The 25872-nt window shown below is 58.1% G+C and overlaps 4 protein-coding genes across 5 annotated transcripts; 2 read left to right on the top strand and 2 right to left on the bottom strand.

The window, feature by feature from the left end:
• Positions 1-38: 38 nt before the first annotated feature.
• Positions 39-4974, top strand: TTC24 (tetratricopeptide repeat domain 24). The gene is made up of 8 exons (XM_058821536.1): positions 39-216; positions 1171-1932; positions 2005-2217; positions 2755-2883; positions 2992-3113; positions 3195-3296; positions 4091-4149; positions 4884-4974. Exons 1-8 carry the CDS (start codon positions 39-41, stop codon positions 4972-4974), a joined length of 1656 nt encoding a protein of 551 aa, XP_058677519.1.
• Positions 4975-5412: 438 nt separating this feature from the next.
• Positions 5413-7506, top strand: NAXE (NAD(P)HX epimerase). The gene is made up of 6 exons (XM_058821685.1): positions 5413-5659; positions 5879-5987; positions 6333-6443; positions 6577-6690; positions 6776-6923; positions 7003-7506. The coding sequence occupies exons 1-6, from the start codon at positions 5472-5474 to the stop codon at positions 7203-7205; spliced, it is 873 nt and encodes a 290-aa protein (XP_058677668.1). The 5' UTR covers positions 5413-5471; the 3' UTR covers positions 7206-7506.
• LOC131569469 (G patch domain-containing protein 4) lies at positions 7491-10002 on the bottom strand. Its single transcript, XM_058821684.1, has 8 exons — positions 9927-10002; positions 9383-9456; positions 9198-9290; positions 8914-9021; positions 8719-8819; positions 8575-8625; positions 8032-8478; positions 7491-7935 (listed from the first exon to the last, which is right to left on the bottom strand). Exons 1-8 carry the CDS (start codon positions 10000-10002, stop codon positions 7794-7796), a joined length of 1092 nt encoding a protein of 363 aa, XP_058677667.1. The 3' UTR covers positions 7491-7793.
• Positions 10003-13562: 3560 nt separating this feature from the next.
• Positions 13563-25787, bottom strand: UBQLN4 (ubiquilin 4). Of its 2 annotated transcripts, XM_058821637.1 has the most exons (11): positions 25600-25787; positions 23526-23677; positions 21207-21412; positions 20652-20914; positions 19393-19551; positions 18518-18743; positions 18033-18172; positions 17503-17586; positions 16794-16909; positions 16049-16226; positions 13563-14757 (listed from the first exon to the last, which is right to left on the bottom strand). In XM_058821637.1, the coding sequence occupies exons 1-11, from the start codon at positions 25756-25758 to the stop codon at positions 14605-14607; spliced, it is 1836 nt and encodes a 611-aa protein (XP_058677620.1). In that variant the 5' UTR covers positions 25759-25787; the 3' UTR covers positions 13563-14604. The 2 variants fall into 2 exon arrangements, with proteins under 2 accessions (XP_058677620.1, XP_058677621.1); XM_058821638.1 differs by lacking the exon at positions 17503-17586.
• Positions 25788-25872: the final 85 nt, after the last annotated feature.

Genomic DNA, 25872 nt, shown 5'->3' with positions numbered 1-25872 from the left:
TCACAGGGCTCACACTGGCACTGCTGCACCGAGTTGCCATGGCACTGCACACCACGCTGGTGACAGGGCTGAAACTGGAGCCAGCGGGGCCATTGTGGGATGTGCTTTCCCAGGAACAGGCCTGGCTTTGTCCCAGCCTGTGCCACCGCCTGCCACGCTCCTGTCTCAGAACTGTGACCTGCTCCAGGCACCTTTCCAGGCAGCCCAAGCTGGGACGTGCCTCAGACATCCTCCATCCCTGCAGCAGAGGGCCCTGGCTGGTGGCAGCAACGCAGCTGCGGCGCCGGGGATGCCTCGTCTCTCTGCTCCCTGCTCTCGCACCCTTTGCACCTGAAGAGAAAACAGTAAGTGAGTGCAACCCGTTATCCTGCCTCCCAAAAAGGGATGCCAGCAACATCCCACTCCATGCTGTGGTGTCCCTCCTCCTCCTCCCCCAGTGACCTCTTTCCTTTCTCATGGCTACCAAGGTTTGTGGGGTCCTCCATGGAAAGGCCTTTTTTCTTCCTGGAACTTAATAGCAAACAGGCTACAAGCCATCCCTAATGTTCATAAATAATATACAATAATGCTGCTCGTTTGAAGTGCTGGACCGTGCTGGCTTGGCTGCCTAAGCACCTCTCTCTCTTGCAGGCAGGCTGCTGCCCCTGCCCATGGATTTGGAAGAGGCTGCTGAGCCGAAAGTGCAGCCCACAATCCCCACACACCCCACAGCCCCCGCACACCCCTCTGCCCTCACACACCCCTCTGCCCTCACACACCCCACTGCCCCCTCTGATCCCACACACCCCATTGCCCCCTCAGTCCTCACTGCCCCCTCTGTCCTCACAGCCCCCACACACCCTACTGCCTCCTCTGCCCCCTCTTCCCCTACACACCCCACTGCCCCCACACACCCCATTGCCCCCACACAGCCCTCTGCCCCCTCTGACCCCACAGCCCCCACTGCCCCCTCTGACCCCACACACCCCTCTGCCCTCTCTGCCTCCACACACCCCATTGCCCCCTCTGTCCTCACAGCCCCCACACACCCTACTGCCTCCTCTGTCCCCTCTTCCCCCACACACCCCACTGCCCCCACACACCCTACACTCCCCTCTGTCCCCACAGCCCCTACACACCCCTCTGTCCCCTCTGTCCTCACTGCCCCCACACACTCCTCTGCCCCCACAGCCCCCACACACCCCACTGTCCCCTCTGCCCCCACACACCCCACTGGCCCCACCACCCCCGCGGCCCCCTCCAGCTGCAAGAAGAGCCAGAAGAAGAAGAAGGCGGCTGAGGCCAGGGCAGCCGCTCAGGAGGGAGGGGATGAGGCGGCAGGGCGGGTGGGTGCCATCGAGGCCCTCACACGGGCCGGACACCGGGCGCTGGCCCTGGGCGCGGCGCGGGAGGCAGTGGGGTGCTTCAGGAAAGCCCTGCTCCTCTCCAGGGACACAGCGAGCCCCCAGCTCCACAGGGCTTGCGCCTTCAACCTGGGGGCTGCCTACGTGGAGACTGGGAAGCCCAGAAAGGGCTTTGAGTTCCTCCTCCAGTCCCAGCCCTCAGAGGCGGAGAGCGGGGACTACTCGGGGAGCCTTTATTTCAGCGTCGGGGCGGCTCACGAAGGGCTCCAGGATTTTCCAAAGGCTCTGGAGTGTTTTGAGCAAGTCCCCGGGCACGCCGGTGCTGCTCAGGCTGGCAGCCGAGCGGGGACCTGCGTGCAGATGGGCTGCTGCTACCTGGGCATGCGGGAGCCGGCGCGGGCCGCGCGGTGCTTCCTGGACGCGGCGCAGGCCTACGCGGCGGCGGAGAGCCCCGGGGCCGCGGCCGTGGCTCTGAGCAGGGCGAGCGGCTCCATGCTGCAGAGCCGGCGGTTCCGGGCCGCGGACATCGCCGGCGTCCTCGCCCGGTGTCGCTCGCTCTGCGAATCCATCCCCGACCCGGCCCTGCGAGGTAACGCCGCGCCCTCCCCTCTCAGGGCCCTGCGCGGCAGCTCCCACGCCTGCTTTTCCTCTCTGCCCCCAGGGAAACTCTACAGCGACATCGGGCTCGGCTACTCGCAGCTGCACATCTTCTCCCTGGCTGCCGAGAGCTTCGAGCGGGCGCTGGGGCTGTGCGGCGGGGAGCGGGACCGGCAGCGGGAGGCGGCGCTGCTGCAGAACCTGGGCGCGGCCCTCAACGCCCTGCGCAGCTTCGGCACCGCGCTGGGCTGGCACCGGCGAGCGGCCGCGCTGCACGGTACCTCACACACGCCGGTACATGGCACCGGTGCCTCACACACACCGGTAACTCACACACGCCGGTATCGCACACACACCGGTACCTCACACAGGTACCCCACACCGGTACCTCGCACTGGTAACGGGCACCGGTACCGCGCACCAGTACCTCACACACACCGGTACCTCATACCCGTACCTGGCACCGGTACCCCACACCAGTACCTCACACCAGTACCTGGCACTGGTACCTCACACACACCGGTAACTGGCACCGGTACCTCACCCCGGTACTGTACACCTGTACCCCACACCAGTACCCCACACCAGTAGCCCATACTGGTACCTCACACCAGTACCTCACACCGGTACCTCACACCAGTACCTCACACCTGTACCCCACACCGGTACCTCACACCTATACCTCACACCAGTACCCCACACCAGTACCCCATACTGGTACCTCACACCAGTACCTCACACCAGTACCTCACACCACCATCCCTGCCCTTGGCTGTGCCAGACGGGCCAGCTCAGCATAAAGTTCCCATTCCAGGTGCTCTGGGGAACCGCAGGGGTCAGGGGCAGAGCTTTTGGAACCTGGCGTTCGCCTGCAGCCAGCTGGGGAAGCACGGGGATGCTGCCGAGAGCTACCTGCACGCCCTGAAGGCCTTCAGGGACTCGGGTGAGGGCAGGCACATCCCACAGCCCAGCGGGCTCAGGCTGGGCAATGCTGCCTGCTGGGGATCTCAGCTGAGCTGTGCAGGGATTAACACAGCCCTTTGCCTCCCAGGGGACTTGCAGGGGCAGTGGCAAGCGTGCGAGGGGCTGGGTGCAGCGTGCTTGCACCTGGGAGACCCCCAGAAAGCCATCGGGCACTATCAGGAGGCCCTGGTTTTGCTTTCCCGCTGTCAGGTAAGGCATGATGGGGCACTGGCCTCAGCCCAGGGGCACACACACTTAGCCCATCACACATATGGGTTCTCTCCACCACAGGACAGCCCCAGAGCTGCCCACAAACGGGTGGTGCACAAGCTCACAGATGCCATCCAGCACCGACTCCACCTCAGCCACCTCTCCTACCCCAACCCAGGCCTGGTGAGCATCACCCAGGGCATGGCACGCTCTGGAGGGCTGGGAACTGGGACCCCAGTAGGGCTTTGCTGGGCACATTAACACATGTTCATCCCATCAGGAGCCCAGCCACCTGTGGTTTTGCTCCACGCTGCCCCGTGCCAGTAGGACACAGCTCCAGGGAAGCAAGGTGTGAGTAGCAAAGCTGCCATCCTCTCTCTCTCCTTCCTCTGGAATGAGTTTCCAGATCATCCAGGAGAAAAGCCTTCCTTCACTCCATGTCCTTCAGGGGGAAAGCCCAGGCTGAGGACAAGCTGTATTGGTGTACACCAGGAGCACATCCCAGGTATTCAGGTGAGAGGCTGCAAATTAAACGTGGGGTTGAGCCATCAGGCAAATCCTGGTGGAGCTGAGTCTTTGGGACAGTCTGATACTGTGTTCTTGTCTGTTTGTCCTGGAGGCACAAGAGTGGCCCTGACTGGTGGTCTCACACTGGAGCCTTGCAACCCAAGTGGCCTCCTGGGCACCTCTGGGGAGGATGATGATGGTCCCAGCTCAGCTCCAGGGTATCACAGTGAGCCCCAGGCTAACAGGTGGGTGGGCAAGGGGGAGGCACCTCAGTACGGCCCCTGGCACCCAAATACCTCTGCAGCATAGGGGACCTCTCCTGTTTAACGGTGAAAATCCAGAGATTTTTAAAGATACATAATTCTGGGAGTGTGTTTGGGGTCATTCCAGCTGGATCCTGGGGGGGATCCAGCCATGATGTGACAGGGGAGCTGTCCAGAAGCCCCACACGAGGTTCACTTGTCTCTCAGCACGAGGACCACCAGCCCCCTGCCCCTGGCCAAGCTGCCCCATGCCAGCCTCCAGCTCCGTAAGTACCACAGACCACCAGAACATCAATCCTGCAGTGAGCCCAGGCCTGAGGGTCTCACACTGCATCCCACAGGGCACCAAAACCACCAAACCCTCCATCGGAGGCCTCCAGAGAGGTAGGTGATGCCTTGGGGGAGTGGGCAAGGGAGGCTTGGGTTCCAGAGGGAAGGGTTCATGAGTGGAACCTCATGGACCCAGCAGAGCTGTTTCTTGGAATGGACATGACCCCAAGCTGGGGATTTTGGTACCTCATAGCCAACACCAAAACCGTGCCCTATGGATGGGGCAGCAGATCTGAGGGTGGTTTCGAGTCCCCTGGTATGAACCTCTTGCCCATTCCTGCCTTCCAGTGCTTAAAGAGGCTCCAACAGAGCTGGAGAGGGACTTTGGACAAGGGCCTGGAGGAACAGGATAAGGGGGAATGGCTTCCCACTGCCAGAGGGCAGGGTTAGATGGGATATTGGGAAGGAATTCTTCCCTGTGAGGGTGGGGAGGCCCTGGCACAGAGAAGCTGTGCCTGCCTCATCCCTGGAAGCGTTCCAGGCAAGGTTGGACAGGGATTGCAGCAACCTGAGACAATGGAAGGTGTCCCTGCCCATGGCAGGGGGTGGGATGAGATGGGCTTTAAGATCCCTTCCCACGCAAACCAGTCAGTGACTCCGTGATTTGATTATTGCATCTTGCATGCTGCTGGACACCCTCACTCCCCGTGACACCTCCATGACCTTGCAGGCGTGACAATGACCCCGCTGCCGGCTGCTGGTCCCGCCGGGGACCCCGCACGGCCACCAGGACTCTGTCCCTCGTCTGCAGCCTCGTGTGACCGGGAGGACACCGGGGAAACGCCGCTTCTCGGGGGGCTGTGCAGGCCCAAACCGGAGGGAGGGTGGGCCGTTCAGCCAACACGGTTCTGACCCCGCTCCGTTTCTGCCATCCTTTGTATGTCACGGGGAGGAAAGGAAGGGGCTAGGGCATCGCGGAGAGCCGGCGGGGGCCGGGAGGAACGGCGGAGAGCCGGCAGGGCCTGGGGAACGAGACGGCGGGGCTGGGGGATCGCGGAGAGCCGGTGGGGCCTGAAGGGACCTGGAGAGCCGGCAAGGACTGAAGGGATCCGGAGTGCCGACGGGGCTGGGGGAACCGCGGAGTCCCGGCGGGGCCTGCAGGAAGCGCGGTCTCTCCGCGGCTCCTCCCCGGGCCATGAAGGGCGCTCCGCCCCGGGGCGGCCCCGCGCCTGCTCCGTGGAGCTCCGGCCGCACTGGGCTGTACCGGGCCGTGTCCGCTCCGGTGCCGTCCGGGGCTGTACCGGGCCGTGCCCGCCGCATGCCGGGCCCGCGGGCGCTGCTGGGCCTGGGGCTGCTGGTGGCGGCGGCGCGGGCGGGCGGGCGGTGCGGGGAGCGCGGCTGGAGCTGGGGTTTGGGCTGGAACCGGGAGCGGTGCCGGTGCCTGCCCCGCCGCGCCATGCACGTCCCCAGCCCGGGGGCCGGCCCCAAGGGGCTCCGCTTCCTCGGGTAGGAGGAGGGAGGGAGGCGGGAGGGCAGGCGGGCGGGCCCCGGGGGCACCGGGCCGGGGTACGGGCGGGCTGAGGAGGGGTCGGGGATGGGGTGCGGGTGTACACGGGGGCTCGGCTCTGTGTGTCCCCCCCGGTCATGCAAAGTCGAGGGGATCACAGCCCCCAGGCTGGGCCTGGCCGGGTTTTGGGGTACCAGCGGTGCCGTGTCCCACCCTAGGCAGGAGGAGGCCCAGGCTATCGACCAGGAGCTCTTCACCGAGTACAAATTCAGCGTGGATCAGCTGATGGAGCTGGCGGGGCTGAGCTGTGCCACTGCCATTGCCAAGGTGGGGGTCCTGGGGGGCAGAAGGGGATCCTGCTATGGTGGGCTCAGCTGTGCCACTGCCAGGGTGGGTGCAGGTCCTGGGAGAGAGTTCCAGCACTACAGGCTGAGTGCTATCCCCACCACCAAGCTGGAGACCCTGGGAGCCAAGGGAGGGTCCTGAAGGTTCTAGCATTGTGTACCAAGCTGTGCCACCACCAAGGTGGGCACCAGGGAGGCAGATGGTGATTCTGGGAATCATCCCAGCCCCATGGGCATGCCAGTCCCAAGCTGGGGGTCTTGCAAATCCTGGCTCCATGGTGTGGGCCCACTTCCCCATCGTAACACTGTGCCTCTTGTCCCTCATCAGGCCTACCCACCCAGCTCCTTCACCACGAGCCAGCCTGCTGTGCTGGTGGTCTGCGGGCCAGGGAACAACGGCGGTGATGGGCTGGTCTGTGCCAGGCACCTGAAGATGTTTGTGAGTCTTGCACAGGATCCCCATGAGGGTGCTGGTTCTGTGCACCCCTGTACCTGTGGGCTCCAGGGTCCCACTCCTCTGGCTGCTGCTGGTGCCAGAGTAGGATTAGTTCAGGTTCCTTCTGCCCTTGCAGGGTTACCAGCCAACTGTGTATTACCCCAAGCGCTCCAGCAAGCCCCTCTTTGAAGGTTTGACCACCCAGTGCAACAAGATGGACATTCCCTTCCTCCCCGAGTTCCCAGCTGAGGTGAGGAGCAGCCCCCAGCTTGGCAGCACCTGCCCCTGGAGCTGTGGCCAGGACTGCTCCTCACCTGCCACCATCCCCACCGCAGGCTGAGTTCATTGACGAGCTCTACGGCCTGGTGGTGGATGCCATTTTCGGCTTCAGCTTCACGGGAGCGGTGCGGGAGCCCTTCGGCAGCATCCTGAGCACTCTGGAGCGTGTCACGGTGCCCATTGCCAGCATTGACATCCCCTCAGGTGAGTTGTGGCTGCACCTGCTGCAGGAAGGTGCCAGCCAGGGTGCTCCCAGCTCCAGCATGGCCGTGGCTCGTTGCAGGCTGGGATGTGGAGAAGGGGAAGGCAGACGGCCTCCAGCCCGACATGCTCATCTCCCTGACGGCGCCCAAGAAGGCAGCAATGCATTTCACAGGCCGGTACCACTTCCTTGGGGGCAGGTTTGTGCCCCCTGCGCTGCAGGAGAAATACAGCCTGAACCTGCCGGAGTACCCTGGCACAGACTGCGTCCTGCAGCTCACCTAGAGCTGGGCCAGAGGGGCTGGGGGCCAGGCTCAGCTTCAGCACTGCACACCAGGGCCAAGTTCTGCCCAAGCCTCTGCCAGGAGGGTGCTCAGCACCTCACTGGGCTCTGGTGTGAGCCTGCAGGATGGAAAAGCCCAGCAGGTGGGAGTGGTGAGGGGCTGCTCTCTTTGGGGCTGCTGCCTAATGCAAGTGCTGCAGGTGTAAGGTGATCTGGGGTTCTGCCACTCATGGCACCACTCACGCTTTGGGGTAATCTGATCACAATAAAGATTTATTCATGCCCTTGAAAAAATACTTTAGTACTCTGCAGGGCGTGTCCTTGTGTCCTTCTGTGACAGACCCATGGCAAATGGGTCCCTGCCCCAGGGCCTGGGGGGAAGGAACCAGGGTCACTCCTGAAGGTTCAGGTGGTGAAGTAAAGCTTGATCCAGCTCCAGACCAACTTGTCCTAGCTCAGCATCCCCAGGCAGCTGGGTCACGGTGCTGGGCTCCGTCTGGAACGAGCTCAGAGCAGCCCATGGCACCCACCAGCACCAGGATCAGGACCCTTACAGCCAGGTGGGACTGCATGGCAGCCATGTCACTTGCTCACTCTGGCTCCCTCTTCCTCTTCTTCTTCTTCCTCTTCTTTGTAGGGCTGTGTCCCAAGTTTGGCTCATCTGTCTCTTGTAGAGGTACATCTGTTTCAGCTGGTTCTTCTTTGTCCTCCTCTTCCTGCTTCTTCTTCTTCCTCTTCTTTGTAGGGCTGTGTCCCAAGTTTGGCTCATCTGTCTCTGTTTCAGCTGGCTCTTCTTTGTCCTCCTCTTGCTGCTTCTTCTTCTTTTTCTTCTTTTTCCTCTTTGCAGCCTTCCCATCTTCTTCCACCACCTCTTCTTCTGTGCTTAGCTCTGGCTTCTTCCTCCTCTTCATGACCTTCCCCTCCTCTGCTGATACCTCTTCTCCACAGGGCTCCGTGATCACTTTCTTCTTCTTCTTCTTCCTCATGACCTCCTCCTCTCCTGTCACCTCCTCTTCTCTGCTTGGCCCCTGCTTCTTTTTCTTCTTCTTCACAACCTTTTCTTCTTCCAACACCTCCTCCTGTTCTGTGTTTGATTCCTGGCTCTGTGGCACCTCAGCTCCATCCCTGGACTGTTTCCTTTTCTTCTTTTTGCCCTGGCTGCTCCCTGGGGGCTCCTGCTGCTGCTCCCGTTGCCGGTATGTGGCCAGGAAGGCTCGTTCCTGCTCCTCCAGGCGTGCCAGCTTGGCACTCATGGTCAGGCCGTGCCGGGCACCCCTGCAATGACCACAGGCAGTGAGGTTCCCCAGCAGGGAAGGTGTTCCCCAGCCCAGGCTGCGAGGAGGGGGCAGCCCTGACCCCCCAGGCACTCACTTGTGTGCTGTGCGGCCCCCGCACGCCTGCACCAGCTCCTCGTCCGTCAGCCTGGGGACGCAGACAGGACCTGTCACCTCAGCATCTGTGGGGAACACAGCTCCTCCTTGCAGGCCTCGTCCCTCCCCGTGAGCCCAGCCTCACCTCCTGACCGAAGAGAGGTCCAGTTTCTCCTCCTCCTCCTCCTGACTGCTCTCAGAGCTGGCTGGCACTGACTCCTCCCCACAGGCTGTGAGCGTGGCTGACTGCAGCACAGACACAGAGGGACTGTGAGAAAGGGGGACAAGGAAAACGCGGTTCTGGGGGCCACAGCAGCCCAAAGCTCCTGGGGACAGTCACCTTCACAAAGCGGCCGTACAGCAGGCTCCCGCTGCTGCCAGCCTTGCGTGGCTTCTTGTTGCTGATGCTGCCTCCCTGCTCAGAAAGTGCCTTCACAGAGATGCCATCCTGGGAGAGAGAAGGCAAAGCCTTGGAAATGGTCTGTCCAAGCTGCACCTTTCCACCACCACAGCCCCTGTGCAAGGTGCTGTTTCCTGACAGGGCCTGGGGATACGGTGGCAATACAGGAGTCACCAAATAACCTAAACACCCTCCAACCCTGCCTTCAACCCCATCCCTCCAACCTGCCCGGCCTCCACAGCGATGTTGGCAGCCGCCTTGTTGAAGACGTGGTCCCACCAGTGGAAGGTGAAGGGTTCTGCTGCGTCGTGTCCCACCTGCGGGGTGCAGAGAGCTGCCGGAATGGCTGCACCGGGCAGCGGCACCGGGCAGCGGCACCGGGCGGGGCAGGGCGGGGATCGGGACTCACCCCGGCCGTGTCGCATTTCACCTTCACCCGAATGGCCTCGGCGATGCCGTCCTCCCGCCTGCCCAGCCCCTGCCCTGCACACAAGGCAGCGTCACCCCTGCACGGCCCGGGACACCGGGGGCACCGGGGACTGCAGGAGCCCGAGGGTGGGGAGAGGTCCAGACCGGGTCCTGCAGGGAGGAGGGGGTGGGCTCTGGGACCATTGGGCTCTGGGGTGGGGACAGAGGGACTGCCGGGGTCTGCAGGCTCTCGGGACTTGGGGGGCCATTGGGGCTGGGGTGGGGATCGGGGGGCTGCAGGGTCCCGGCAGAACACTGGGGTCTGGGGTGGGGACTGGGGGTCTGCAGGGTCCCGGGGCTCTGGGAACGGGACTGGGAGGGTCCCGGGGCTCGGGGGTAGCTGGGGCCTGGAGGGAGCTGGGAAGATGGGGCTTGGGGGGCACTGGGGACAGGGAGCTTTGGGGAGGATCGGAGTCTGGGGGAGCCGGGGGCGCTCAGGGGTCCCAGGGCAGGGCGGGACAGGCCGGACCGCGGTGCGGCCCCACCTCGCCGCCAGCCGTGCCGCCTCAGCTGGGTCTCGGCGAACAGCATCCCGCGGCCCGGCGGCTCCGCGGCGCTCATGGCCCGGGGGGTCCGGGGAATCCCGGAGGGTCCCGGGGGGAGTTCCGGTGTGTCCTGGTGTGCCCCGGTGCGTCCCGGGGAGGGTCCTGGTGTGGGTCCCGGCGTGTCCCGACGACTCCCGGTGTGGGTCCCGGTGTGGGTCCCGGCGGGTCCCAGCACCGCCGCACGAGGCCGGGGCGGAGTCACGGCCGCGCCGCCCGGGAAGGGCTGTGCGCATGCGCGAGGGGCGGGGCGGAGATGCGTCGAGAGTGGGGCGGGGCACGGGGACAGGGACAGGGGGACAGGGACAGGGGGACAGGGACAGGGGGACAGGGACATGGGGAAGGGACATGGGGACAGGGACAGGGGGACAGGGACAGGGGGACAGGGACAGGGGGAAGGGACATGGGGACAGGGACAGGGGGACAGGGACAGGGGGAAGGGACATGGGGAAGGGACATGGGGACAGGGATAGGGGGAAGGGACAGGGGGAAGGGACATGGGGACAGGGATAGGGGGACAGGGACAGGGGGACAGGGGGACAGGGATAGGGGGAAGGGACAGGGGGAAGGGACATGGGGACTGGGACAGGGGGACAGGGACAGGGGGAAGGGACATGGGGACAGGGATAGGGGGACAGGGACAGGGGGACAGGGACAGGGGGACAGGGATAGGAACAGGGGGATAGGGATAGGGATATGGGGACAGGGATAAGGACGGGGACATGGGGACAGGGATAGGGACAGGGGGACACAAGGACACAGGGACAGGGATAGGGATATGGGGACAGGAGGACACATGGACATAGGGACATGGGGATGGGGGCGCACAGACATGGGGACAGGGACAAGGGAACATGCGGACATGGCAACAGGGATAGGGGCATGGGGATGGGGTGCACGGATACAGGGATAGGGATATGGACACAGGGGGACACAGACACGGGGACAGGGATAGGGACATGGGGACAGGGATAGGGATATGGGGATGGGGGGACACGGGGTCATAGCAGACATGGTGACATAGGTGTGGGATACACAGGGATGGGGACGCACGGACACGGGGACACACACGGGTGTGCACACATGAACAAAACCATGCACACACGTGTGCACACACACCCATACCCACAGCTGCAGCCGTGTCACACACAGGAACGTGGGCACACAGGCACATGCACACACACACAGAGCTGACCTGTACACACACACACACACAGACATTTTTGAGGTTTGATTTTGAAGTTTTGCACCGGGACATTGTGGGGAAAGGCTGTGGATCCCCTCCAGGAAAAGGGGGAGGAATGAAGCACAAATATATCCTTGATAGCAGAAATCTCTCCCAATCAATCAGCTGGATTTACCTCTGCCTGCTGCAGAAATTGCTTCACTCATTATACTTTAAAATAATTAATTCTATTTATCAGAGGAAAATGAGAGGGAACAGTCAGTGGGAACACCTTGGGGCAGTTCCTTGGGGAAGGAGAGATATGGGAGCGAGAAAGTGCAGTGGTTCCTTTGGAAGTGGGCCTTTGAACAGCACATTACCAGGGATTAGGGAAAGCTCTGGAGGGGATTAAGAGGCTCAAAGGCTCCTTCCCACCAGCCTTCAAAGCTCCTTTTCCTCCAGAACTTGGGAAGGATCTGCCCCCTGTGGGTACCAAAGATCAGACCCAGCTGCATCCACCTCCCAGCCCTGTCCCAGTGATCCCAGGCTCGCTGTCCCACCCCTGAGGAGGCTGCAGGCCCAGGAGGGTTTGAGAATCCCAGAAAGGTTTGGGATCCCAACTCTCCTTCCTGCACAGAGCAGAGCAGCAAAGCCCCTGGGAGCAGCGTGGGACGGGCAGCTCTGCTGGGGGAGGTGGCACTGGATGGGCACCAGAGGCTGCAGCCTGCCCTGGGTCTCTGTTTCTATGTCTGGGCTGGCAGCAGGGCAGGATGATCCCAAAGTGGTACAAGAGCAGATGCTACAATGTGGAGAGACAGGAGAAATCTGTTTTCCCACTTAACCAAGGACTGGGCAGCCTTTGAGGGCTCATCGTGGCCTTTCAGGAGTTAAAGAGAACTTGTTAAAATGATGGACAAACTCTTTTTATATGGACAGATAATGATGACCCAAGGGAAAATGGTTTTAAACCAAAAGAGGGAATATTTACGCTGGATATTGGGAAGGAATTGTTCCCTGTGAGGGTGGGGAGGCCCTGGCACAGAGCAGCTGTGGCTGCCCCATCCCTGGCAGTGCCCAAGGCCAGGTTGGACAGGGCTTGGAGAAACCCGGGATGGTGGAAGGTGTCCCCATGGCAGGGTGTGGGGTGAGATGAGCTATGAGGGCTCTTCCCACCCAAACCTTTCTGGGATTCTCAGACTCCTGTGCATTCCCCTCAGTGCTTCACAGCACACACTGCAGCAGGGTTCTTCCACCATGCAGGGACTTACTGCAGCCAGCTCTGGAGTCACCAACCTGCTCCAGCCCTCCAAGGCCCTGTTCCAGCACACACACACAGCTCCCTTGCACTGTGTCACTGACACCACCATGTCACACCTTGCTGACACACTGAGGGGGTGCAAGGATCATTTCTGCCTGGCCAGAAACACTGCTGGGACTAATTTTGCTCCTCAGGGATTCAAACTCACCATGGGGCTATATCCCCCCTTCCCTGCTTGCTCCATCCATCCATCCATCCATCCATCCATCCATCCATCCATCCATCATCCATCCATCCATCCATCCATCCATCCATCCATCCATCCATCCATCCATCCATCCATCCATCCATCCATCCATCCATCCATCCATCCATCCATTCCTTACAAGAGCTGGCTCGTGCAGATTTTAGTGCCATCAAGAGACCCTGAAGAGGTCCCAACGCTCCCACAGGCACTCTCAGGAGCCTGTTTTGAGTTGAAAAGAGGCCAATCAGTAACATTTGGGAAAAGCTTTAACCCTTCCAGTGCCAGTTGGGACCTCCAGCCCCATCCCTACACAGCTCTGTGCAAACTTCCCACGTCTGAGAGGCTGCACAAAGCACAGCACACATTTGTGCACAGCCTCCAGAAGAGGCTGAAGCTGCTTTCTAAATCCTCCTCCAAGGGATTGCAGCTCCATTAGGATGCACACACAGAGGCAGGAGTGTTTCCAGCCCCGTGTTTCTCCACCAGCAGCACCACCTACACTCTCAGCAACACCAACACAAACCCATGGATGATCCCAGTTCCAGCTGGGTGCAAGCAGGTTTTACAGGTATGCAGCAAACCTCCTGTTCCCTCTCTGCCCAATCCTCCCACACTGAAAGAAACTCTAAACTCTCAAATAACACCGACTCCCAGCTCTTAACAGCTGCTAATTGCCAATTCTGATTCAAAGGGAGCTTCCAACCCGGCACTTTAGGGCCAGTGCTGCATTCCTGAAGTGTCAGAGGTTTCCTGGCCAGGAGGGAGGGGGTGATACCCCCGTGCCTGCACTGAGCTGAGCTCGGGGGAACAGGACAGCACAGATTCATCCCAAGTGACTGGGAAGTGGCCCAGCTGAGCCGAAGGCAGGCAAGGATGAGACAGGGATGCAGGGAGACAGATGGTTGTGCGCATTTATTTTCCTTTTGATAAAAATGGTGTATGCAAATTACACAGCCATGGAGGCTCCTGGGAAATACCACCCTGCTGGTCCTGGGGAGGCTCTTGGACAGCCTGAGCATTCAAACACACCAGAATGGAAGGGGGGTGGAGGATGGATCTAAACTGGGAGGAACATGAACTTCCAACATTTTCCAGTGAAGCGAAAAGACCGTTAGCTTATTTTTCCATTTCCTTTTTAGTTTTTTTCACACTTGTACAAATGAACCCACTGAGCACAGGAGTCGATGCCCCTGGACACCTCTGACCAGGAACCACACGACTTGGGCAGAACCACACCTTCCAAACACCTTCCTCTGCACAGCACCTTCAACTCAAGCTCAAAAACAGCACACCTGGTCACTGCACACCCCTGGGCTCCATTACACCACCCCCAAGATGTAAAGAGGCCACACTTCAAATGCAGGTTTCTCACCCATTAACCCTCTACCAGGAGATTGGAGGCACCTGTGAGTGAGGGACATGGGCTCAGTTCATCCCAGGAAACATTAAGACAAATGACATCAGAAATTCTCAGGTAATTTCAATTTTTTCTTTTGATCCATTCCCAATAAGACACTGAGAGAAATAACCAATCCCCAAACTTGGCTCAATTTTTTAAATATTTGCCTGAAAGGAGGGCTAGGGGAAGGAATCATGTACAGTTAAAATCAAGCTACTCAAAACACAATCATTCAGGTAAGTAACTAGAAGTATCGCCTCTACCATCTAGAGAGAGAGAGAAGAGTGTCTGAGACAGGGCATATTTAGGAAAAAATACACATCTGAAGTCTCTGTGGCCACGATGAGAACTGGAATCCACATACAAGCCAGTTAAAGAGCATTTCAACATGAAATCTTAACTTAGTAGGAAGGTCAGGGTTAAGCTGTATCTTTTTGTTTTAAATACATGGACAGCTGTCAGATATGAAAATGATGGCGGGCTTTCCGGAAAGATCCCCTGTGCATGTGTATGGATGCATGTGCTGACGTCTGTGGGGCAGCAGGACAGAGCTTAGGAAGGCTGGGAGCCCAGCAGTCTCTCGATAGCTGCGTTGATGTCCCCGCCGGTGGCGATGAGCGCCTGCAGGTTGGCCTCACGGTTGATGAAGCCCATGGCATTGAGCTGCTCCAGCTGCTGTTGGAATCGCACTTCGGGACTCTGCGCCTGCGGGGGGAGGACACGGAGCCTGGGGTTAGAGAGCACTCAGAGCACACTCAGAGCCTGGAGTTAGAGAGCAAAGAGCCTGGAGTTAGAGAGAACACACAGAGCACACTCAGAGCCTGCGGTCAGAGAGAACAGGGAGCCTGGAGTCACAGAGCACACACAGAGCCTGGAGTTAGAGAGCACTCAGAGCACACAGAGCCTGGGGCCAGGGAGAACACACACAGCACACACACAGAGCCTGGAGTTAGAGAGCAAAGAGCCTGGAGTCACAGAGCACACACAGAGCCTGGAGTCAGAGAGAACACACAGAGCACACACAGAGTACACTCAGAGCACACAGAGCCTGGAGTCAGAGAGAACACACAGAGCACACTCAGAGCACACACAGAGCCTGGGGTTAGAGAGCAAAGAGCCTGGAGTCAGAAAGAACACACAGAGCACACTCAGAGACTGGAGTTAGAGAGCAAAGAGCCTGGAATTAGAGAGAACACATAGAGCACACTCAGAGCTTGGAGTTAGAGAGAACACACAGAGCACACTCAGAGCACAGAGCCTGGGGTTAGAGAGCAAAGAGCCCGGAGTCAGAAAGAAGACACAGAGCACGCTCAGAGCACACATGGACCCTGCAGTAACAGAGCACACACAGAGCCTGGAGTCAGAGAGCACACTCAGAGCACACACAGAGCCTGGGGTCAGAGAGAACACACCGAGCACACACAGAGCACACTCAGAGCCTGGAGTCACAGAGCACACACAGAGCCTGGGGTTAGAGAACACACAGACCTCGAATCAGAGAGCACACACAGAGCACACACAGAGCACACGCAGAGCCCAGAGTCAGAGCACACACAAAACCTGGAGTCAGAGAGCACAGGGAGCCTGGAGTCAGAGAGCACACACAGAGCACACACAGAGCCTGGAGTCAGAGCACACACAGCATCCCAACACAGGCACTGCCAGCAGCCTGTGCAGGAACCCCAAGCTCAGCTTCAGGGCTGTGTAGGGACAGTCTCCATGTCCCCTTAGGATGTGGCACAGCAGCTACACCAGAGTCAGTCCTGGTTTAGTACCAACAGTGGCAGCAGTGCAAGCAGAAGGACCCGAGCATGCGGAGCTTAAACCTCTTAAAGAGTTCAACACCCCAAAGAGTCAGCCAGACCCCAACACCAAACCTGGCCTAGAGCACCACAGCCACAAGAGACTGTTGGGGACCACATGCCCTGAGTGGGGTGAGGTGGGCACCCCCCTGGAGACCTCCCTGGCCATGCCAGCACCCCCAGGTGTTACGTACTTGAGAGCTTCCTCCGGCCAGCAGCTGGATCATCTGCTGCATGAGCTGCTGCTGAGGGTTCCCACCCCCAGCTGGAGAGGCACTGGCCGGCGTCGAAGCAGAGGGAACGGGGTTCTCCGGGATTGTGCTTCCTCCTGTGGAGGACGGGGGCATCCGGGGCATGCCGAAGGAGCCAAGGCTGCAGAGGAAGGCAGGGCATGATCAGGGTGACACTGGCACTGGGCACCCCCCAGAGTGGGGCAGCCAGCAGGAACAACCCTCACTGAAGGCCCTGCTACAGGGCAGCTCTGCAAACTGAACCAGCTGCACCCATGTTCTGGTCACAGCTGGCACTGGGAGTGAGCAGAAGCCTCTAGAGAACTGTTGTGACAGTAAGCAGAGAGCTGAGAGAGCCAGTAGATCAGCCTGCCCCAGCACACCCACCCAGCCTTGTGTCTGTGTCTGTCCATCTCATACTGTTCTCCAGAGATAAAACTCTTGAGTTCAGTCCACATTAAATGCAGCAGACAAAGGATGGGGGAAGGACCAAGTGCATTCCAAACCTTTTCTCCAAAAACAACGGGTCAAGGATTTCCCAGTGAAGGACAAGCGAGCAGCAAGTGCTAATGAGCTCGCTCAGAGGGGCCTGCAGGCACAGCCCAGCACACCATGACAGACTGCCCTAAGCAGATCTCCTGGATGAGTGCAGAGCCAGCTCTGCCTGCTGGGGCTGGGCACAGCAGTTCTGCTCTGGAGCACTCCATACCTTGGCACTAATCCGGGCGCCTCCGTCTGCAGCGTCTGGAGCCCCTGCTGGATCTGGAGCAGGGCCTGCATGGCGCGGGGGTTGGTGAGGATGGACAGCGAGTCCGGGTTCTGCATCTGGGGAGCAAAGCAGAGACACACACGGTACCAACCAGTGAGAGCTCAGGCAGCCAGAGCTCCAGCACTGCCACACCTGGGCTGGCACCAAGCTGTGCCTCCTGCCCACAGCCAGGGCTGCCCTTCGTGTCTGGATCCTCCTCTGAGGCTCGCAGACTGCAGGGCTCGCCTGCAGGGACGCTCACAGAGCTCACAGCAGGTTCCTAAATGAACTGGGTGAGTCACATTAGAACTGGGGACACAGCTGGATTCTGATTTACCTGAGAACAGCTGCTCCAGCACAATTAACTGCGTCATTTGTGTAAACTCTACACAGTGAGAGACTGTCTACACAGGGGTTCCAAGTAGCTTAACAAGCCTAATCTGGAGTCCACCTTTCAGTAATTCAGATGAGTTAAAATTCAGATCACCTTTTCTAACCAAGTTCTTCCTCTTTGTCTCCCCTGTGCAACCCCTTCCTTGCTCAGCCCAGCCTCCCAAGCCCACATGCTTCCTCCTAGTGCACTGAACCAAGATCCTGTTTGTGCCACAGTGGGGGAGAAGCTCTGGAGCCAGGGGCTGAGGGCAGCACAGGGCCAGCCAGAGGCCTTTACCTGCTGCAAGAAGACAGGGAGCTGAAGGCGGAGCTGTTCTTGAAGCTGTGGATTCCCAGCAAAGAGGGGGACATTTACCATGATCTAGCAAGAGACAGCACATGTAGGTAGGGTCAGAGGGTTGCTGCCACTTGCTGTTAAACCCTATGCAACTAAGCCATGGAGAACAGGTCACTCCTGGGGCCCCTGACTCCCTCCCTGGGCTTTCAACATGCTGCCCCGCTATGGGGGATCAAAATGGGACAGATCAAATCCTGACAGCAGTGTTGAACAGGGGCCACTTGGCCACAGGCAAAGAGAAGGGCCATTCCCATGTCCCTCTGAGAGCCACCGCTTGTGTCAGGGGCTCTGCAAAACACACAGGGCTCAGAGCTGGGGCTGCCTTCTGGCTATTGAGTAATACAACCAGACTGTGTATTCACTCTGCTCCAGGGTCTGCAGGAGGAACCAGTCTGACCCCAGAGCAGACTGACACCTCACACTGAGCTCATGGCCTGCCTGGCAACAGCAGACACCTGCAACACTTTTACCTGTGCTGCAAAGTCTGGGTTCTGGGCAAGAGTTTGCATCATGCTCCGCATGTAAGGGGCAGAGATCATATTCTGCATCAACTGAGGGTTTTCAGAAATCTGCTGCAGGAGTCCTTGCATCTCTGGGCTGTTGAACATGCCTGCAAGGGGAAGGGAAGACAAAGGAAAACATCTGATGAGCCTGAGCACCACTGCATTGCCTGAAACACAATGTGACAGGTGACAGCACTGCCTGTACTCCATCCCCTATCCAGCAGCAAACAGGGCTGTGGACAGCCATGGCAGTGCTCTGCTGGCCATTATCCTGCTCCTGAGAGCTTCAGGGACAGCAGAGTTCCCAAAGGAACCATCCAAAAGTGCATCAGAATAATTCATTGGTGGATAACAGCCACAGACAGGGCTCAAATGCCAGAGGAACCAGCCCTCCAAGGAAGCCTGGGTGACCTGCTCAGCCAGCAGCACCCTGCAGCTCCCCCCTTACGTACCAGCACCGATGCTGGCAGCATTCAGCCCAAAGGGGTTGGACACAGTTGGGGTGCCCTGGGTGGTTGCTGAGCCCGTGCTCCCTTCACTGCTGGGTGCCTGACTCTGGGAAGCAGGGGGTGTGGGGCTCCAGGGGTTTGGCAATGGCTCTCTGTTCTCCGTCCGCAAAGGCTGAGAGCTCGAGCTGTCAGAATTCCCCGTCAAGGAAGAGAAAGGATTGCTGCCAAACTAGAGAAAAAAAAAAAAAAAAAAAAAAGAAACAGATGGAATCAGTTAGTCCCAGCAGACCAATCCCAGCACTGAGCGAGCCAGGGAACAGCAGATCATATTCAGCCAAGCCCAGAATTTGCTAAACATGTGCCATGATCCGCCTCCTGAGAAATCTGCAATCCACAACACACCTCACTCACAAAAAGACCAGGCTCAGGAGTGGCCACAGCCTCAGATTCAGCTGCCAAATGCAGGGCTTCAAAATGCCCTTGTAAAAGCAGCACCCGGACACAGCAGCAGGTATTGCTGGACTGGAGCATGCCTGCACAGCCCTCTGCAGCCAGGCCTGTGCTCCCTCCTCCTGCACTACCAGCCAGCTGGATCTGAGCCAGCTCCATACTGAAGGCATCAGGCTCCAGCTAATCCAGGGAGCAGAGCGCTGGGCTAACAGTGACAGGGCCTGCCTATCAGTCAGGCTGCTGGGGGACTGCAGGAGCCAGAGCAGGTCTCTCCTCTGACACCCCAACCCATGTCACAAAAGGCACTGCACCATGTTGTCCAGCCAGTGCCTGCCTGGAGTGGAGCCACGCTGTAGGACAACTGCCCCATCAGCAGAGGGGACAGAGAAAGACCCCCTAAAGACCCCCTTGCCACACTACAGCCGTACCTGCTCCCTGGCTGCACTAAACATGGGCTCCTGGATGTCCGTGTACATCCGGCGCAGGGCGTTGTATCCTCCTGGAATGCTCTCGAGGTTACTCAAAGCACGGTCCTGGTTCCGCATCATCTCCTGCATCATGGCAGGGTTCCGAGCCAACTCCATTGTCTGCGACAAGGAGGAGAAGGGGGAAAGCTCAAGCTCCTCTCCCAGGAGAGAGAGGGGATAATTAAACCCAATTCACAGGCAGAGAGCAGAGAGATCATTTATACAAGCAGAGAGACCAGGGATCCAGGCTCCTCCCCAGCCCTGCTCAGCTCTCTTCCTTCTCAGCCTCAGTTCAGCTTGATGAAATTGTTCTGTTCCTAAGCAGCATCAGGACATCCAACACCCATATGTTCCCACTCACACTGCATGGACTACATACAACAACTGGGAAGATGGATCCTTCCACCCTCTCCAGACTTTTGATGGGTCTCCCCTGCACAAAAAATATCCAGTTCTCATTTAAAGAACTGCTCAAGTACAGATTATTCACAACTTAGTCCTGCAGCTCTGGAATTTCATGTATGGCCAGCACAGCTGAAAGCAGAATGACTGAGAAGCAGATGGAAATGAGGCCTGTTCAGCACAATCCTCTTCACAAGCCTCCCCAGTAAACAGCAGAGTCCTGTTAATGACTATTAACATTAAAGACTATTAACACCCAGATTCTCACTGATCCCTTAGGATTCCCTTCCAATGAACCTTTGGTCTTCCAGCCAGCCAGTTCTCTTGGACATGAGTCCTCTCTGCTCAGGGAAAAATGAGACCTCTCTGGGATCCCAGCCTACACTAATGCTCTCCACTGATACAGGTAGTGAAACATTCACCGTACAGCTCTGGAGTCTCTACATAATCTGTCAAAAGAACTAGAGAGAAACAAAGAGCTTTTGCAGTAGCTTCACTTCTCCAGCACTGTTTTTACTCCCATTCCTGAATCACACCACAGTAGCCTTGCTAGGAAAATCCCAAAATCCCTTTTTACCCCAATACACCATGGATTCAATAACTCTGAAAGGAAGAAAAGAGTTGCAAGGATGTGGGTTGAGCATTTAGTATTCACATAACTCAAGACCACCATCTGTTTGTGGGGAGCTCACAGCAGGAAGGAAGAGATCTCCAAAACCACTGCTCTGCCATTCCCACTCCTCCTCTGCAGTGCAGACACTGATGTTGGTCCACAAAGACTCTCCTCAACACTCTTACTGAGCCCTGGTGTGACTCACCTGCCTCATGAGCTCTGGGTTATTGAGCATGTGGCTTATCTCTGGATTTCGCTCCATGAGCTGCTGCATCTGGGGATTGGCCATGATCATCTGCCTCATGAGGTCAGGGTTAGACATCATGTTCTGCACCAAGGGATTCTCCATGATCTGGGAAAGCATCTCTGGGTTGGACATCAGCTGCCGCTGCATCTGCTGCTGGAGCTCCATGAAGTTGGCAGAGCCCATGCCAAGGTTGCCCAGCCCAGTGATGCCACCGAAGCCAGCTGGAGAGGGAACAACACAGGGGAAGAGAGGCATGAGTCAGGAACTGGCAGAGAGGACAGGCACAGCACTGCCTCCCCACAAATCCAGGGGTACCCTGTGTTCCTACAGCAGCCAGCTCTGAGTAAGGACACCCCTACACACACACACTTCACCAAGTGGCATTACCTTGAGCAGGGACAGAGGTGTGCCATGGGAGTGACTCAGCAAAACCCATGGCAACAACAGGGGCCAAGAACCCCAACTCCTTGGTCTAACCGCAGAAAATTCTTCCTTCTCCCAGTGCCCACTTACACAGGATGGATGCAGCACTGTTGGGGCCTCCATCTCCAGGCCCTCCCACGCTCCCTGAGCCGCTGCTCCGTCTGCTGCCACTCCCTGCGTCCGGGCCAGCACTGCTGGATGTGGAGGGCTGAGATGGGGCAGCAGGAGAAGAAGGGCTTGCATTGGGGGCAGAAGCAGCATTGGGGGCAGAAGCAGCAGATGTTGAATCTTGGACCCTGTAAAGGATAAAAGGTATTAAACTGCTGGTACTGGGGAAAGGCAAGGGGAGTGCTCTGTGGGGACACAGGGTGTGCACCCCACAAAGAGCAGGCTCCCAGCACAGCAGCCAGCCCAGCTTCCACCCCGTGTCTGCCTGCACTGCTGCACAGCTGTGCTCCCAGATGCCTTCCATCTGCTGGGATCTGCCTCCCTTCTGAAGCACTGCAGCCCCTGACATGTCCTGGCCCACGCAGAGCTCCTGGACGGGTCTTACCCTGAGTTGTCTCCAGCTCTTCCTTGAATCCCACTGAACTATTTACTGCAGCCATATCCTTGAGCAAGGAGTGTGCTCCAAACAGCAAAATCCTTCTGCTGCTCCCACAGAAACCACAGGAGGTTACAGCAGGGCTAGTGCATGGGGTAAACAACAATGTTCACTTCTGAATATTCCTATCAGTGCTTCTGGGGCAAAAAGAAGCATCAGCATTACTGTACAAAGAGGGAAACTGAGGCACGAGGCAGCCAGCACCTGTCTCACAAAGCCATGGAATGTTTCTGGCCAGCTTGGCTCCAAATTCCCAGCTCTGCCACTGGCTGCACCTCAATGCAAGGTTCCTGCTCTAACACAATTGTCTGGAGCTTCTTTAAACCCACCCACACAGACACTGTGCTGTAAGCCACCATGCAGCAGGTGCTGGACATCAGCTTTGCTGAATGCACCAACCCAGGTTAGTACCTTCTTACCACAGTTATCCTCAAGAGTGTGTTACAGGAATTTGGAAGAGAACATTTAAAGATTTTCTGAAGCCCCTGCAGTCACAACAGTGAACCCTGGACTAGTGTTGAAGAGCTTTCATTAAATTAGACCACAAAATTCACTTTACCCACCTCAATAATGCTGTTATGCCTCTGACAATAATACCAATGATCTCCTGATTTTTTTTTCCCAAACGAATAAGTATTCATTTTCTCTATCTCCCTTTCTTTTTTCACTCTTCTAGAACATGAAAAATCAAACCTGGAGGGCCCTGTCCACTGTCCAGACAGACCTGACTACTGCTGAAAACCAGTGGCCACTGAGGGAGGCAAAGAATGGGGAAACAAAGCAAATGGGAAGCTGAATAAGAAAGGAAGAAGGAAGCCAGAGAAAGGGCACTTGGTTTCTCTGTAATGTCTTCAGTAAGGACTTTTCTAGAACTATTAGCAGGAGAAAAATGAGCAGCCCAGGACAGCTCTGATTCCCTCTTTGAAATGATTTACCAATACCACATTTATAGTGGAGACAGCAGAAACAGCATTGGGCTCTCAGGCTACCTGGAGAGGCAGAATCCAAGGAGAGGCTGCAGAACCTGGCAGCAAACTTCCTTGTGCTTGTGAAAAAAACAAGTGGAATAAAAAAAAATGGGGAGAAAACTCATCTTGATTAATGCAGCTCCTCCAGGGGACAGCAGAACTGCACAGAGACACAGCCCTGAGAGCTGGGGCTCACTGTGGCCAGAGCCTGAGGCATGGCTGTGAAGGTCCTTCAAGATCAATGAAATGTGGCTGCAACTAAAGCACAGCAGCTGTTCCCAAAGCCCTTCCATGCCCACCACCCCTCTGGAAAGTGCTGGGAAGAGCTAAACCTGCAGGAGCCTGAGGTCAGCCCTGTGTCCTGCTCTCAGTCTGAGGTCTGTGGTGCTCCTGAGCCACATCCTGAGCACAGGGAACTGCCCAGGTGCACCCACATGAGTGAACCCCACAGTGCCCTGTGCCTGCCCCAGCCTGGGCAGCTGTGCCTGCATGGCAGGTGTGCCTCTGTGGCACCTCTCAGAGCCTGAGGAGGTGACAGAAAACCCAGGTATTAACACAAATTCACTGGGAAAGTAATTCCTTTTATCAGCAACTTTTCCTAGAACTCTTGCAGGTTTGCTAGAACCAGTATCCATTTCTGATGGGTTCTTCCAACACAGACACACACATTTAATGTTAAAGTACCAGCCCCTCTCAGGTACCTGCCATACACCATCACAGCTGTGTCATCCATGGACAGTTTAGGGACAAACCCCACTGCAGGGGCAGGGAAAAATCATCACAATCAGTAATTCCCACCCCTATTTGAGCCCAGCCTCCCCAAGACCAAACTCTTACTTCTGCGGAGTCTTAATGACCAAGTGAACAGTGAGCCCATCTTTGATCCCATGTTGATTCAACGTGTCTCCATCCTTCAGGATCTTCCCAGCAAAGATCAGAACCAGCTGATCCTGTTTGGCTTTAAACCGTCTAGAAATCTCTTCTTTGAACTGAAAAACAAACAGCATTTTTCAGGCAAAGGACTGGTACCAGGAACACAAAGCTCCAGGGCTCACATGTAGTCTAGGAAGAGCCCAAGGGGCCCATGAAGGTACCACACATTCACCAGGTGCTGATGATGTCTGAGGTGTTAATGAAAACCAAACCAAAGCAAAGACAAGCTCTGAAATCACAAATTATGGAGTAAATCTCATAAAAAACAGAGCCATTCCCTCAGAAGAGGCTGAAGGCTTCCAAAGCCAGACCAATTTGCTTCAGGCCTAACCCAAACACATATTTTATGCTGAATGACTGAACTGGTTTCATCTGCTCATTTGAGTTTTTTTTTTTTTTTCTAAGGAAAGCCAAACTCTGATTTAATACAGGACAGAGCTCTATGGAAAAGGCAATAATCCTTTATCAGCCAATGGAAATAAACTAGGTCTTCTCCAATTCCTATTTCTGCAACTGAATTCCCTGTGAGCATGCCACGGAGCATGGACACCTCATCCTTACTGTGTGCTGGGATTTACACCTGCAAGCAAGACTCTCACTGCTGGCCCTGCCAGGGCATCCCCAGATTGATTTGGAGGAAATAAAGCCTTGCACTTGGAAAACACAAACTAAAGGGAATTCAGAGGGGAAGACCAGGATGGAGAGTGAAACACACGCTGGTTACAGAGGGGAAGGGAATTTGATGAAAACACAAAACTAAAGGGAATTCAGAGGGGAAGGCCAGGACGGAGAGTGAAACACATGCTGGTTCCAGAGCTCTCAGCCTTCACAACTCTAAAATCAAGGCTGGGCACAGCACAGCCCTGGCCCCAGATCACCCTGTCTGTTCTCTCCCCACACACCCTGCCTGTTCTCTCCCCACACACCCTGCCTGTTCTCTCCCCTCACCCCCTTACCAAGGGATTCTTTCCCGAGGGAAAGGATCAGGAGGGCCACACGTGCACAGCTCCTGCCCACAGCATGAACTGCTGCCCAGAGCTCCCTGCCAGGCCCTTCACACGCCGACCTCGTGCCCTACGCCCGAGCGAAGCGCCAGCCAGCCCAACGCAGAGCCCATGACACCTTGTCCCAGTGGGCATCGCCGCTTCCTCAACGCCAGGACCGGCCCCAGAGCCCGCCCCTGCCAATGGCAGCCTTTGCTAAGCGCAGTTCTCGGCAATCCCGGCCCTCTCCCGCTCCCTAGCAGGTGCACAACACCCCCCAGCCCACCCGATGTTTCCTTTCCTCCACCTCATCCAACGCTGGCCCCAAACATCTGCCCGGCTCCTCGCCTGGAGAATTTCCCTCCAGAGAAGTGCAGATGCACGCCAGGACCCCTAGATATCCCCCCGGCAGCCCCCCACGCTCTGCCCACAAGCCCAGCACCTTTCCCACCCCTCCGCCCAGGGAACGCTCTCCCCCGCAGCCCAGCCCAGCTCACGGGCCGAGCCCCCAGACCCCACCCGGTCCTTCCCACTGCCACCGCCCCCAAAGCCGCTCTCCGAGCCCCTCAGTTATTGTGGTTCCCACACCTACGACCCCTCCCACAGGTGAGCCCCCCAAACCACCTCCAGAGCCCTCCAAAGGCCTCCAGCACCTGCCCTCCTTCGGATCTCCCCGCTCCCTCCCACCCTGGCTCCAGCAAGGCCCAACGGCCGGGGCTGCCCCGAAAAGCCCCCGAACGCAGCCCCAGCGCTGATCCGGCTCTCCAAGCGGCCTCCCGGACCCTCTGACCGCCCCCCAGCCCACAGCACCCTTCCCCCGCTCCTCAGGCGCGCCCGAAATTCCTCCCCGGCCCCAAAACTCAGGTTCCTTCCCAAAATTCCTTCATGGCACCCCCGGATCCCTCAGCCCCCGCGGAGCAGCCGCCCCCGCCCCTCAGCACCCGCGGCAGCGCCCCCCAGGCCTCTCCGCCTCCCCGGCCTGCCGCCGCCCCCACCTCGCGCACGGAGGCGCCATCCGCGATGACGATCTCCTCCTTGTCCTTGGGGGTCTTCACGGTTACGCGGATGAGCGCCCCGCCGGGCCCCGCCTGGCCCTCCCCGCCAGACCCGGGGCCGGGGCCGCCGCCGCCGCCGCCGCCACTCGGCTCCGCCATCTTCGCCGCCCGCCGCCAGCCCGGGCCACCGCCACCACAGAGAGCCGGGAGCGGCGCCACAGCACCGCCTGGGGCCGGGACAGCGCCTCCCGGCGGCGCGGAGGAACAGCGGCA

The sequence above is a fragment of the Ammospiza caudacuta genome, chromosome 30 (genome assembly GCF_027887145.1).
Source record: "Ammospiza caudacuta isolate bAmmCau1 chromosome 30, bAmmCau1.pri, whole genome shotgun sequence".
Taxonomy (NCBI): Eukaryota; Metazoa; Chordata; class Aves; order Passeriformes; family Passerellidae; genus Ammospiza; species Ammospiza caudacuta.
Note: the sequence above shows the minus strand (reverse complement) of the source record. Positions and strands in the feature narration are given on the sequence as shown.

Bases quoted from the DNA above. Each gene is read 5' to 3' on its own strand.
- NAXE (XM_058821685.1), top strand. From the start codon at position 5,472: ATGCCGGGCCCGCGGGCGCTGCTGGGCCTGGGGCTGCTGGTGGCGGCG. The intron at 5,660-5,878 runs GTAGGAGGAGGG...GTCCCACCCTAG, and splicing joins AAGGGGCTCCGCTTCCTCGG to GCAGGAGGAGGCCCAGGCTA. The intron at 6,924-7,002 runs GTGAGTTGTGGC...GGCTCGTTGCAG, and splicing joins CAGCATTGACATCCCCTCAG to GCTGGGATGTGGAGAAGGGG.
- UBQLN4 (XM_058821637.1), bottom strand. From the start codon at position 25,758: ATGGCGGAGCCGAGTGGCGGCGGCGGCGGCGGCGGCCCCGGCCCCGGG. The intron at 16,910-17,502 runs GTAAAGGCCTCT...TTTGCTCCCCAG, and splicing joins TCCCTGTCTTCTTGCAGCAG to ATGCAGAACCCGGACTCGCT. The intron at 16,227-16,793 runs GTATGGAGTGCT...CTTCCTCTGCAG, and splicing joins GCGCCCGGATTAGTGCCAAG to CCTTGGCTCCTTCGGCATGC.
- TTC24 (XM_058821536.1), top strand. From the start codon at position 39: ATGGCACTGCACACCACGCTGGTGACAGGGCTGAAACTGGAGCCAGCG. The intron at 1,933-2,004 runs GTAACGCCGCGC...CTCTGCCCCCAG, and splicing joins CCCCGACCCGGCCCTGCGAG to GGAAACTCTACAGCGACATC. The intron at 3,114-3,194 runs GTAAGGCATGAT...TCTCCACCACAG, and splicing joins TTTTGCTTTCCCGCTGTCAG to GACAGCCCCAGAGCTGCCCA.
- LOC131569469 (XM_058821684.1), bottom strand. From the start codon at position 10,002: ATGAGCGCCGCGGAGCCGCCGGGCCGCGGGATGCTGTTCGCCGAGACC. The intron at 9,022-9,197 runs GTTGGAGGGATG...TCTCTCTCCCAG, and splicing joins TCGCTGTGGAGGCCGGGCAG to GATGGCATCTCTGTGAAGGC. The intron at 8,479-8,574 runs GTGAGTGCCTGG...TGGTCATTGCAG, and splicing joins GGGGGCCGCACAGCACACAA to GGGTGCCCGGCACGGCCTGA.